Source organism: Pseudorasbora parva, chromosome 21 (assembly GCF_024679245.1).
Source record: "Pseudorasbora parva isolate DD20220531a chromosome 21, ASM2467924v1, whole genome shotgun sequence".
NCBI classification, from domain to species: domain Eukaryota; kingdom Metazoa; phylum Chordata; class Actinopteri; order Cypriniformes; family Gobionidae; genus Pseudorasbora; species Pseudorasbora parva.
The window spans coordinates 21,287,095-21,301,158 of record NC_090192.1 but is presented as its reverse complement, the minus strand read 5'-3'; the positions used below and the strand labels follow the sequence as shown (position 1 = coordinate 21,301,158).

The following is a 14,064-nucleotide window of genomic DNA, read 5'->3' as shown; positions in this document are numbered from 1 at the left end:
CTGTTTGTCTTTACAATAAAACAAGAAATCCTGTCAGTTCGAGGGACACTTTCAATGAGCTGGTACTATAATAAAACAAAGGCTGGAGCCATGACAACACAATGTAATTCAAGGATCGATCTCTTGACGATTTTTATTTTATTAAACATAATACTTCAAGTAGTTTAAATGGATGAATTTGATTTCTACTTACTGTATGGTACTCATGGCCCCAGGCAAAGCAACAAACCATGTGTCTAGTTTTTTGACAGAGCAATGCCACAGAAAGTGGCACGCACTGCAGAAAGGAATGAACTTGAGAAATAAAGTACACAGTGCCCATTTAAATGATACTGTAGCACCAGCAGTGCTGTTTTCATAAAGTCCATTAAAATATCATTACGCCACATAATACAAAATCTATAATTCCAGATTGTTACTTAGAAAAAAAAGCATGCAAGAACAGGATGGTCTGATCTTCTTGCAGTTATTACATATACAATTATTTCTGAACAATGTAGTTTACATCAAACAGTTAGAGAAAGTCTCTTTCAGTCAAGTACTGGCTGCCTCACCAGTGTACAGTACATGCAGAAATAAATCAAAAGATACATAGTACATACATTACATAAATGTGGTAAAAGTGCACGAGAGTCACAGAAGTGAATGGCTGTTCAAGACTTTAAAGCTCCATTTGAACACTAGTTTGGTGTGTTTTAACCCTGGTTTATTAAAATACAAGTTCCCTTTTGGTCAGGCGAGCCAAAAAATGTAGTGCTTTGTAACAGTTTCTATTTTTGCATGTCAATTTCAATCAGAGGGACTGTCCCTTTTTAACCTGACAAAGCAAATAAATTATCATTCTGGTACAAAAATATATAATAGATGTAATCCATACAATTCTCTTTCCCAAAACAAGACGGGTGTCAAAATATACTATCGCTCTATTAATATGTAATTTACTTAATATTAAGATCTAGTTCAATTGTTATGCAAAGGTTGAAGCGCACAGTGTACAGTGCAACTACAAATACGACACTGAATCAGCTGGCAGGACATGGCATTTCATTATAGTCAAACATACTTGGTCCAGGAGGTTTGGGTCGTTACACAATGATGATGTCCGCTGAGCAGTCTTTGTGGTAATGTTTTGATCAGTTGTATTATTGCTTACTTTTGAACCGAATAAAGGATCCTCCAGTCTAAAGAAAACAAAACTGAAGAGTGATCGGTCTCAGAGCACCTGAAACAGAGTTCAAGTTTTAGATTTTACACCGTATATCCATTTGCTAGAGGCCAACTGTGAGTCTCGATCTGAGCTCAACAGGAAATTAAACCGTCTCTGTTAGAACAACTTTAGTACAGTAGATCTGAACAGTAAGTGCTTACATTCTGCAATCTTCACTGCAGATATCCTCCCCGGGCAAACGGAAGATGCAGAAAGCAACAATTTGGTAAGAGAGATGTGAAAGTCCTCAAGTGGATCTTTTGTGGAAATTTGAGGCAGGATCCACCCAACAAATGCACCGCAGTCCATCGCAACAAGTGTCTTAAATTAGCTCCTTTAATTCAACTGTTAAAACCAATACTTGTAAGCAGGACCACCAAGGTGTGTTGTAAACAAAGTGTGAGAAGTTAGATATTGCAAGTCTAAAACATCCACAAGCTTGCATGTGAAGGCCCCACGCAAAAGTCATTGACCAGTAGGTCAATCCAACATGGCTTCCAGCTGGTCAGCAAGATCATCGAACATGTTCCCTATATCGTCAAGAATGTTCCCAGCTGCCTTCACCGTGTTAACGCCCCTGGGAGAAAGAAAAGCAAGAACAAGGTTAAGAAGGTTTAATATGTTGATATTGTGAGTGTGTGTCTTAATACACTGACAGCAACCGGCAGTCTTTTTACATTTCTATGAGAGTTTGTGTTTTTCATGAGCTCGTCTGCGATGCAGATGCGGGCATACATTTATTACAATGAGATGCACTTGACCTGAACTTTCAGTATGATATGAACTGAAGGTAATATTAGCCACAAATATAGTACTATATTATATAGTACTATATAGTATATACTGTACACTACCATTTAAGTTAAGTCAGCAAGATTTTTATTTAGTAAGGATGCATTCAATTGATCAAAAGATATTTATATTGTCACAAAAGTTTTATATTTCAAACACATTTTGTTTATAGAATCTGTAAAAACTAAAATTATTATTATTTTTTTAAATTAAAAGCCTATCACAATCAGCTATTATTATACAGCAATACATGGAAGAACTTGGAGATGGTTAGGGAGTTAAAAATAGAACTGTTAGAGAATATTCATAAGTCATTTTTACGCATTGATTTTATCCCTGTTAAGTAATTCTAGGGTTCAGAATATTGCTAATATTAAAATCCATCCAATAATAATTAGTGATCATGCACCTATATCACTGCAGTTAAATGTTGACAGTTTTAATATTAAAAGCCCATCCGTATGGCGCTTTAATATTTCTTTATTACAGGATCCTAACTTTGACACCTTTATTAGGGAAGAATGGGACAATTATCTTCTAGATAATGACACCCCTGATATTTCAGCATCTGTATTAGGAGAGAAATTATTTCCTTTTCATTCTATAAGAAAAGACAAGAAAGTAATTTAGAATCTAATTTAGAGGAGAACAATACAAAATGTATAGAATTATATACAGAAAAAAAACAGATCAAAGTGTATGGGAACAAATACAACAACAAAAAATTTCAGAAAGAATATTACGTTAAAGAAAACAAATGTAGAATGCAACAACTTAGTTATGATGAATATGAATATAATAATAAATCAGGCAATTTTTTAGCAAGTTAATTTCAATATAAGAGAGAAAAGTGAATAATAACTTCTATTGAAGTCTCTATGGGAAGATGTACACAGTCTCCAGAAGAAATAAATAAAAAATAAATAAAACTATTACAATAATTTATATTCTTCAACAAATGACCCAAAGTTAACTGATATCCGAATATTTTAAAATAAACTTGATCTTCCAAGTTTGACAAAAGAACAAGCTGATCATTTAAGATGCCTTTCACATTATCAGAGTTACATGAGACATTGAATAAAATACCAAATAATAAGACACCAGGCCCAGATGGGTTCCCTGCTGAGTTTATAAAACATTTTTTGGGAAATAATGGCTCCTTTTTTCTACAGAGTGGTTACAGAAATAAAAATAAAAGGTAATATTCCACTGCATATGAATACAGCTTTAATAAAAACTATTATTGAAACATGATAAAGATCCAACATTACCTTCTAGTTATCGACCATTATTGCTAATAAAAACTGATATTTAAATAATCTCAAAAGCTCTTGAATTTTGGTTTGAGTCAATCATTTCTATTATCATTCATAACGATCAAACTGGATTCATTAAAGGTCGCCACTCTTCAAGTAATTTAAGAAGACTTTTTAATATAATTGATTTATCACAGCGTAACCAAACACAGGCAATAATTGTATCTTTAGATGCTGAAAAAGCTCTTGATAATGTTAACTGGACATTTCTTTTTGCAGTCCTGGAAAAATGTGGATTTGGAAATTATTTAATTTCAGTGGACTATTTATAATAAACCCAAGGCATCAGTTATAACTAATGGAATCTTATCTATCTTACCTACTGGTGGTAAATGAAACGTGATATAGTCACGTTGCATTGGGATATATGAAGCTGCCTGAAGTGTACATAAGTAGACTTGCTCCCTCTGTCAAAATCGAGGGAGCAAGGGTCTGTCCATATAAACTTCCCTTGTCCACTTCACGAAGTGGAACACACTTCAAAATGGCGGTGGGGATTCCCCCGAAGGGGAAGTGCTGAGGGAAGTTCGCAAGTGCATGTCTAAAGGTGGAGTGGAACGCAGCATGGAATGAATCAGCCGTTTGAATCAATCGACTCACCTGCTGCCACCTACTGGTGGTTTAGTTTCATATACTTTTCAACATTTCTTTTGTTTATTCAAAAACACAAATCTCACAACATTTTTTAATGCAGTTGTAATTTTTCACTGTAAATTATTGAATTTGACTGGTAACAGCCCTATAGTGTCAAATTAAGGAATATAATATGAAAATAATATGAAACCTGTAGCATAGCCTATATTTAATAAGATTAGGGGAAAAATGCCCTTTATAAAAGGTAAAAATATCACAAATATGCAGATTAAAAATATGTCAAAACTGATTATATTTACAACACACACACACACCTAAAAAATTTCTGGACAAGCTAATTTTTTTACTCGGACAAGTAAATGACTGATTTACATGAACATGCTTAATGTCGAGCCCTGCTTGGGCATACCTCTACAAAACTTACAGAAATTGTCCAATTAAACTTTCCTCCGATATGAATAAAAATTAGCAATAATTAAAAAATTTGGAATACTTTGTCTTTCCTTAATAGGGCGAAAAGCAACTGTTAAAATGAAAATTCTCCCTCAGATTAATTATTTATTTTCAATGATTCTTTTTGAGCCACCTTCTAAATGATTTCAGTCCCTAAATTCAGTTATATGAGTTTTATTGGGGAAAAAAGAAAGTTAGAATGAACAATACAATTGATATAATATTAAATTAAATTATTTAACATTTATTGGAACATCAATTAAAACACATAACTGTTTTAAAAATATATTTCTTCAACCTTTACTACTTGGTGGAAAATCTTAAAAATAACGAAATCTACAATGGATCGTTGCATATTTTCTCCAATTTGGTATAATCCTGATTTTTATTTGAACAGAAAACCTCTTTATTTCTGTAAATGGAGTCAACATGGTATAACTCATCTTCATCATCTCTTTCTGGATAACAGATTTATTTCATTTAATGATTTAAAATGATTTACATATAAAGGAGGTAATAAAAAATAAGGTAGATATGAATAAAAATTTGCTTCATCCTTCTGTTTTTTGTAACTCATATCAAAACGCTTTCACCCTCTAAACATGTTTTATATAAATGATATAAATGAATACTTAATACGGATAATTTGTTACATTTATCTAGTGTAAAGCGGGATTTAGATATATCCTTTTCCTATGAACTTTTAAAATGCTTTTCAATGCCTAATGTTTCCATTATTATTATTTTATTTAACAGAAGTCTAGTATATAGTGTATATAGCACAGTATTCAGTAGTTAGTATACTAGTACGCCAATCCAAACATAGTCAGGAGTGGGGTTACTTTATGTTAAACATACTGACTGAGGGGTTTATCCTTGATTAGCATATGCTACGCTATGAGCTAAATCTGTTGAAAATGCAAAATAAGGTTCAGCACAGACAGATTGACCAGCAACACTGCTGACAGTGGATTTGTTGTGATAAAATAGGAGGGGAGTCAAATTAAAGTCTAAATTGATGAGACGCCATCTGTCTCTGTCCGTGAGATAAGGACATCAACAATCTGTCTTCATCGCAGCCAAAACGATCAAAGAGTCAAAGGAAAAGCAGGCACTAGTTTTAGGGAGATCACTTATTGCTAGATTTCCCAGCAGGCTTGTGATGACAAGTGGTCATTCGGTCATTATAGTACCATCTGCAAGGCTGTCTCATTGAAATACAGAATTTCCTCTACTGTGTGAAAAATTCGATTCAAGCTGTTTAATGCTACTTTGACAGAGGACAGATACAAAAAGAGACAAAAAATGAAGCAGTGTGTGTTACCTTTCTGCTGGATCTTCCTGAGCCAGCTTCCTCTCCACAACTTTAAGTGCTGCCTCAAGAGATGTGCTTGTTTGCTCAAGTCGTTTGTGGACCAAAACCTCCTGGCCTTTGGTCACAGCCTGTGGCCTTCCTGCCAGCACAGCCTGACCTTGAGGTGCTTTGTTTGGGGGACAGTGAGCTAGAGGACTGCAGGGAGGTGAAACGGAAAAGACCACACACTGTGCGACATTGGCTGTCACTCCTGAAGAAAATTGACAACAGAACAATAATTTAGTAAGAGCATAAACACTGGTTTGCAAGTTAAAGGTGCACTATGTAGTATTTTTGCAGTAAAATATCCAAAAACCACCAGGCCAGTGTTATATATTTTGTTTAGTTGAGTTTTTTACAATATCCCAAATGTTTCCAACTATTTGTAAATTGTGAGAAAATTGCTATTTTAACCAATGAACCAGGACATCTGAGGGAGTTGCCTGTCAATTGCGTCATATCTGTGTTACCCTCAGTTTCCGTTTTATTTGGCAGAGACGCTTTACTCTTAGCAGTGTGCAACAAGTGTCACAGCAGCCGCTGAGCAAACGCACAGAGTAACGTCATAACATCCTTTTAATCACACTTAAATGTACCTAATATGATAAACAGAGCTGCGTTACCTCATACTCATGACCGGAAATGCGGAAATGGTGCCGGCGACTGTACCCCGTTATAATAAAAGTCCCACTGCTCGGGAGCCGTGTGTTGCGCAACAAATCGCTCCAGTGACCTTGCTCAGCTCTCTCAACATTGGATCCTGCTCTGCTTCATACTACAGTAACATTTATAATCACATCCATGAACTTGATTTCTACCAGAGTCATATCCCGATTCTTCCCCATGGCTGTGAGGTGAAGTCCCAAGATTCTAAGCTCAAACTTGCCGTCACCAAGCTACACCTTTGTTTTGAATAGGCACCCTCTAGCAGACGGAAAAGTTACGTAGTGCAGCTTTAATAAATATAAACATGGGCAAATGCTTCTGAGAAAACCCAGGGCTAGTTTTCTGATTCAATAGCTTCTCTCTTGTTTAGCCTAGAAATCTAACATAATCTGACTCAGGAAGACTTGGAGTTAAGCTTTTCTCTGAGAAAAGAACGGCACTGAAGTCATTCTTAAAAAGGGAAGATGTGTTCGGAGTTTTGCCGACCGGATACGGCGAATGTTTAATCTATCAACAAGCTCTGTTTCACCTTTGTTGCTCTGGTTGGTGGTAGCGCTATTCTATCGCATGAAAGACAACCGTTTATCCCGCCCCTCGGATTGAGCCCTGTCTATGGTGAGTTTCCAGACCAAACATCTTGATGTGGGTCTGGCTTGTCAGGCTAAGTGTTGTTATGATTAACCCATAAATGCATACCTCGGGTCTTTAGTGACCCAGGATGTCATTCATTACCCTCCTCCTAACTCATTTTTTCTTAGTATTGCTCAATCAGTTCATTACAAACATTAAAACAAGAAAAATATAATAGAATTATACAAGAAAGCCTGTTTTACCATTCTGTTTTTTTGTTATTTTATTGTGTAGGGTCGCTAACGAACCGAGGTGCGTAACAATGTAAGTATATTTTCTTCTACATAATAAGTCAATCTTTGATGACTAAATAAGTGCAGTTCACCTTTATTCCACAAGGTGGCAATGTCTGATACACAATGAAGTAGTGACGTTTCACTACATAGTTACCACAGGCAGAAAACAAAAGAACCGGAAGTATCATCAGGAAAACTTGAAATGGCTCTGCGATTTAATGCAGAGCAAGTACTGATTGCAATCAAATATTAGTGTCACTGTCACTTGATGGTGGATCTATTGAAGAAGCTGTCAGCGATCAAAATAATGATTTTGGAGATGTTAAAAATTATAGTTTCGAGAATGTTTCAGCTCGCAAATATGAGCCAGATGCTTAATGTCCTGGGAAATTAGATTTTACGAGGACAGTGATGATGGTATAAAACATCTGCTCGAACTGAACCCTTCCAAGCTCCAAAAGGTAATAAAATATGCTTTATTTTGTTTATTCTTCTGTAACTGTTACTCTAATATCTGGAAAGTTTTATATTATCGCAAAAGGTAGAGATCCATCCATGTTAGATATAGACCCAGGTCGCTAAAGACCCAAATATGTAATAATGACTGGTGAAACATTCATGTATTTAGGGTTAATTGAAACTAAAATTATTATTAATTACTTTTGGTCATTGAAATAAAGCTGAAATAATATTAAATTACTCATAGTCAGTAGAATGTCTGTTCAGTATAATTCCTGTTTTAAAAAAATGTTAGCAGATATTAAGAAGACAGTCTAATAATAATCTAATAATGTCAGTCTAATTATGAATGGTAGTGATAGCTGACACGAAGATGCAAAGATACTTACATTATAGTTAGTAGAATGTCTATAAACTAGATTAGCTAATTCAAAATATTAATAAATACTATAACAGTATAGATTGGGTAAACCCAGCCTGATCTGTCAGCAATTTAATGTCGCCCGGCAACAGTCTGGAAACCTGTACATTCATTTCTACTGCTTCTATTATACTTTTGCGGTAATTAATCACAGACTGGCTTATTCACCTGGCACGCTATTGGCAGGTTTAACACGAAGACAGATAGAGAAGCAATGGGTCGTTGCCCATTTATTACACCTTTTGTGGTTTAATTGGTTGAAGGACTATCCAATTGCATACAGAGTCATTCGAATAATGCTTGTTTATCACGCCTCTTGTGCATTGATCTTGGTCTGGTGATAGCCAGGCAAATAACTGTATATAAAAATAATAAAATAACACTAGAGCCAATCAATCCTACACTGTAAAAAATTATATGTTCAATAAGTTATGACAACATATGTTTTTACATTGTTTTAACTCATCAAAATAAGTTAAGAAATGTTAAACTTTTTTTATAAGTTATACAAGATGTAAGTTTATAAAGTCAGTGTAATATAATCTAAGTTGAAATAACTTAAACATTCAAGTCCATTGTATTTAAAGGGTTACTTCAGCGATTAGCATATGGCTTTGTATCAGTAGAAACCCTGGAGTATGTTCGAATGATTGTGCATCACATATCGAACAAACACGTTCAGTTTTTAATTGTAGTGTCTGTTCTCTAACTGAACTAATTTTATGAAAATGAACGCGGTCGTGGTGGGAAAGTGATTAGTGATTCAGTAATCTAGTAGCGGTGGCTTTGGGAGTGGCCTCGTAGGGCAGCGAGGCATTCTAGGAATTGTTGTCTTTCATCCCCATGAGACAAAATACGTTTTCTGTCTTTTCTCAGTCTAGAAAGCACTAAATTAAAAAATATTTTCACATTTCTACTATTTATATATACTTTAATGACCCAGTTTAAATACAGATTCATCTTCCCAGCGCTGAAGTACTCCTTTACAAATTTCAGGCTGTGACTTTTTTTTTTACAGTGTAGAGCCCAATTAATTGAATGTATTGTGTATTGTTTATGTATTATGTCAATTGCATGGCGTAGCTACGTTGTAGGCTATGTGTTGCATCATGCATAGCCTGCAACGTACCCTGACTGTGATTGGTCTGCCAGAACCCCTCCCTCATGGATACACACATGCTTGCATGTGTAACTGCACGTCAACTCGGACAAGGACGTAGAAGTTTAAATGAGAATTGATGCGTTTCCCACGTTGTAGAGGCTATGGTGCAGGTCCAACGCATAAGCATAAATCAGCCTTAATGGATAAAAAAAAATGGAGTTCTGCCCTATACAATTTTTAGTAAAAGGGAAGTAAAATGGGCTTACACAATCTTTTCTAACAGTAAATATTTTGTAACAATAGCCGCGTTTCCATTACACTTCAAAATGCGCAAATTGAAATTGCGAATTGAAAATATGCCCAATGGAAACGCGGCAATTTCGCAAAAACTCCCATATATCTCAAAAACGTTTTTATGCTCTCATGAGGTGGTTTTTCAGGCAATTCGAAAAAGGACATTTTCGCAAAACTGCAATGGAAAGGTTTTTTTTTGCATTTACAGGTGCGGTGACGCATTGCTGCAACATATACGGCCTATATAGCCTATTATATTTTCCACACAATTGTGTCATAATAACAACTTAAGATATAATGTAGTGAAAAGGACATATATTTTCTCTTAATAAGGACAGTGGCGTAACTTTAACCTAGTAATGACGGACCCAGTGCAATCACAAATAATATAAAGGCCTACTGTAATTAAGACATATATTCAAGAAATGTATTAAAACAGAAAGAGCTATAGCTTCAGCCTTACTCAAAGGCTGAGGAAACAGGCCAGCTACGCATGTCATTCCAGACGATCTTGGTTTGTTTCTTATTTAATATACAGGCAATTAATTGATGAAATATCGATTAAAATAAAAATACAATTTATACAAAACTAAATCATTTTTTTAAGAAAGACCTTCTAGAAAATAAAACTCGAAGTGGTCAAAATCATGTGACTCCCCATCTCAAACATATTGCGAATCTTATATCTTACCCATGCTGCTCACTTTTCATAATCAACATATAAATTAAAATAATAATATTACAAGGTTAATGTTCATTATGCCTAAACGTAGCCTATTTAGTTTCGTAGTTAGGCTGTTTTCTTTAACCCACCGCCGATAAAAGCGCCGACGTTTTCTCATTTTTTTCCTTCTTCCTTTAAGACAGCGGAAACAACTCGCAATACTCATTACTCAATACTCGCAAATCATTTTTAGCTATACAGATAAGTTCAAAACATAATTATAAACTATAAACTGTCAGGGAACTAATTATTTTGCATGCACTCACTCCAAACGCTGTCTTCATTTTTAAAAAAAAAAAATATTTTTTTTTTCAAATGCCATTTTTTTCTTTTTCAAAGCATTTCTAAATTCAATTAATATGTCCAACAACGAAATGTCTAGCCAAAATAACGAAAGTAGTAAAAAACAAAAACAAAAAAACATTTGAGTTACCATGCAAATTCAAACATTTCGCTCTGCTCTATATGCGTCAACCTTTCGCGTGTAAAAGTCAATCATTCTTTACAGATGACGGTTTGTTTGGAGAGAAGACGAGATGGAGTTCTTTATTAAACTCATAAAAGACAATAGAATTACAGGAATACTGGATTCTAAACACAGAAATGCCACATTATCATGAAGACCTTGAAGCAGATCTGACACACACACACACACACACACACACACACACACACCTCCGTGCCGCTTAAGTAACAAGGGGCTTTCCTTGCCATTAATGCTTGGATAATACACACGTCTCCTTCCAATAATAATAATGGCTAGTGCGGTGGATGGGATATACAAACCTACCAAGTGCCATCATTTTGGAATGACATATCGCGAGTGGAAAATAATACGTTTTAGTCACATAACTGCAGCTATGGAAACGCTGTCATTTCGCAATAGCTTTTTATCAGCATTTAAGAAATATCGCAAAAGTTTTCTGTAATGGAAACGCAGCTAATATCTTTCCTGTCTCTTTTAATCAATTTAATGTGTCCTTGATTAATAAAAATAAAATTATATATATATATATATATATATATATATATATATATATATATATATATATATATATATATATATATAGATAGATATAGATATATATAGATATATATATATATATATATATATATATATATATATATATATATATATATATATATATATATATATAGATATAGATATATATACTTTTACTGACCACACAGTAGTGTATGTTTGTAAGTAGTTATGAATGTGTTTAAAATAAAAATACATTTTATTTTGTCACTTTAAATATTAGCCTAAAGTGGTCTGTTGCCTTACCTGAGGTTGCTGCAGTAGAATGCCGTGTGGGCTTAGAAGGGGTGGGAGGTTTATGTGGAGAGCCTGGTTTTGGAGAGAGGCCAGATTTATAAGGATTTTTTGTCAATCCTCCATTCTGCATGCGTTGCAAGACCATCTCAGTCACTGTGGCCCTCTCATTTCCTATTTGTGTGCTGGTGTCCTGACCTTTCATCTGCAGTTCTTTTGGCTTGTGTCTCCTTTTGACCGTGTCTGATTCCTTTAAGTTAAACTCGGGCACCTCTAGGGATGATTTGATAGATTGTGCCGGCTTTAGAATTTCAACACCGGCCTCAGACTCTATCTTAGCAGGTGTTATTTTGGTCCTTTGTTTGATTGTTACTTTGCCCTCTTCAGCGAAAGGTATGCTTTCCTGTGAGGAAGTTGAACCTGCACGTTGCTGGTTCCTCAGAGGGCCGATTTTTTCCTCTACAGGATTTTCTCCGCAATGCATTGTTTCATACATTGAAGATTCACTAGTGGTCCTCCTACGGTTCCCCATATTTTTTGGTGGGGTGGCTGGGGACATGGCTTTAAAAACAGGGCTGTTGCATGTCTTATTGGGGCTTCCCGTATTGTTCTCCAGTCTGGCTGCAATGCTTCGGACACTTCCTGCACTCTCTGTTTCAACCCCGCTTGTAGTTCCCCCACTCGCAGCAGAGCTTAGTCGCTTTGGAGGGGGAGGAGGAGGACCTTTTCTCTTGGCACGTATGGCGAAGGAATGACTGCGGCCCACTTGACGCTCACCAGATCCGTAAGACGGTTGGCTGCGGCCGGGTTTGCGAGTAAGCGTGGCATAAGATGCCACATTGACGGAAGTTGTCGTAGGGGCTGAGATGTCATCATCATTCTCTCCATCCGACAAAGCATAGCGTGAAAGACTTTGAGTTCGCTTTTTGGACCGGGATGTGTCTCCATTTGGTTGCTGGGGTCTGATTGGACCTGGGCTTCTCATGTTGGCATTGCAGTTTTGATGCTGCAGGTAACTAAAGCCCCTTTGAAGAGGTGACCCATGATGGGGCTGAGAGGGAGAAACCACCGGTCTTGGTTTGGTGAGAACGGGTGGGTATGCAAAGCGTGCTATTTTACTAGTGATTATGGGTGGTGTCCTTGCTGGACTGCCAGATAAGTGTTGATTAGGCTGTGTCAACACCGGCGGCATTTTGACAGGTGATATTTGGCTTCTATCCTGAGATTCCATAATGACATATTGTTCCTTGCTGGGACTGCTTTCCATACTGCCCAGACTCTCTTGTGAGCGGCTATGGGGGGTTACCGATGCCATTGGGCGTTCTTGTGACCGTCCTGACCCTCCTGACCGTGTACCGATGCTTTCTTGACTAAGGTGCATAGCTGTTCCACTCACATTGCTGAGACTATCTTGGCCTCCGCTGTATCCGCTCCGAGCCATGGCATTTTGTAGCTCAATGCTCAGTTCGCTGTCCTGGAAAGTGAGCATCTTTGGTGATAGAGGGGACGAGGGGCAGTCGGAGCTGTCGTGGTGCTCGATGGCCACCAGCTCGAGGGTGGGGGGAGCTCTCCTGCGCTGTAGCATCGCCTGCCCCTCGGCCTGGTTCTTACGAGCCTTCTGTATGTCACTGAGCTTCTTAACAGCAAGCATCAGCTTCTTCTGATGGCCTGTAGATAAACAATATGTTAATCCACAGATATACTTTGAGGAAAAATACTTTGGAAAAAGAAATGTGGTTTTGGATATGATCGTACATGGGCATTTATCTGGTATTTACCTAATCAAAGTGCACATTGTTTTGGGTTAAGAAAGACATTTTTAATGAGCAAGAATGCATTAAATTGATCAAAAGTGACAGTAAAGACATTTATAATGTTACAATAGATTTCTAGTGTTCTTTTGAACTGTTTGATAACTGTTTGAACTTTGATTATAATGGAACAAAAAAATGTTACATGAAGACCAAATCTGCATTTTAGAATGTTTTCTTTAGAATCACGTGACAATGAAGACTAGAGTAACGATCCACTTACCCAGCTTAATGATGCCAATTTCCTGTAGATCCTCCCATGTGATATCCTGCACTATGCTGATGGAGTCATATCCATTTTCTGCTAGATTTTTCTGGTACTGTGGCAGCCCAATAGCACTGAGCCATTTCCCAATATCAGACTGAAACAAACAGAAAAGTGTGATGTGTCTATTATTTTATTTAATTAACCAACAATGCTTCTGATGGTTAAAGGGTTAGTTAACCCAAAAAGTCTGTCATTAATTACTCACAATCGTCATTTCAAACCGTGAGAACTTTGTTTAATTTCTAAAATTTGTTTGTCTTTGGAACACAAATGAAGATCTTTTTGATGTAATTGTGATCATTCTGTCTCTTCATTGACAGCCTATGCAAGTACCATTTTCAAGCCCCAGAAAGGTAGTAAAGACATCATTGAAGTAATCTTTAACCTTAATTTCATAAAGCAAGTTCTTTATGAGGGTCAATGGAGGAACAGAAAGCTTTTAGATTTCATGAAAATAT

General features: G+C 36.3%; 1 protein-coding gene across 3 annotated transcripts in view; it reads right to left on the bottom strand.

The window, feature by feature from the left end:
* Positions 1-102: 102 nt before the first annotated feature.
* Positions 103-14,064, bottom strand: part of caskin2 (CASK interacting protein 2) — an 85,880-nt gene continuing 71,918 nt past the window's right edge. For all 3 annotated transcript variants that reach the window (XM_067430555.1, XM_067430554.1, XM_067430556.1), the window contains 4 exons: positions 13,562-13,700; positions 11,540-13,195; positions 5,690-5,930; positions 103-1,784 (listed from right to left, as the gene is read on the bottom strand). In XM_067430555.1, coding sequence (XP_067286656.1) covers positions 1,688-1,784; positions 5,690-5,930; positions 11,540-13,195; positions 13,562-13,700 — 2,133 coding nt within the window. In that variant the 3' untranslated portion in view covers positions 103-1,687. The remainder of the gene's footprint in view (positions 1,785-5,689; positions 5,931-11,539; positions 13,196-13,561; positions 13,701-14,064) is intronic.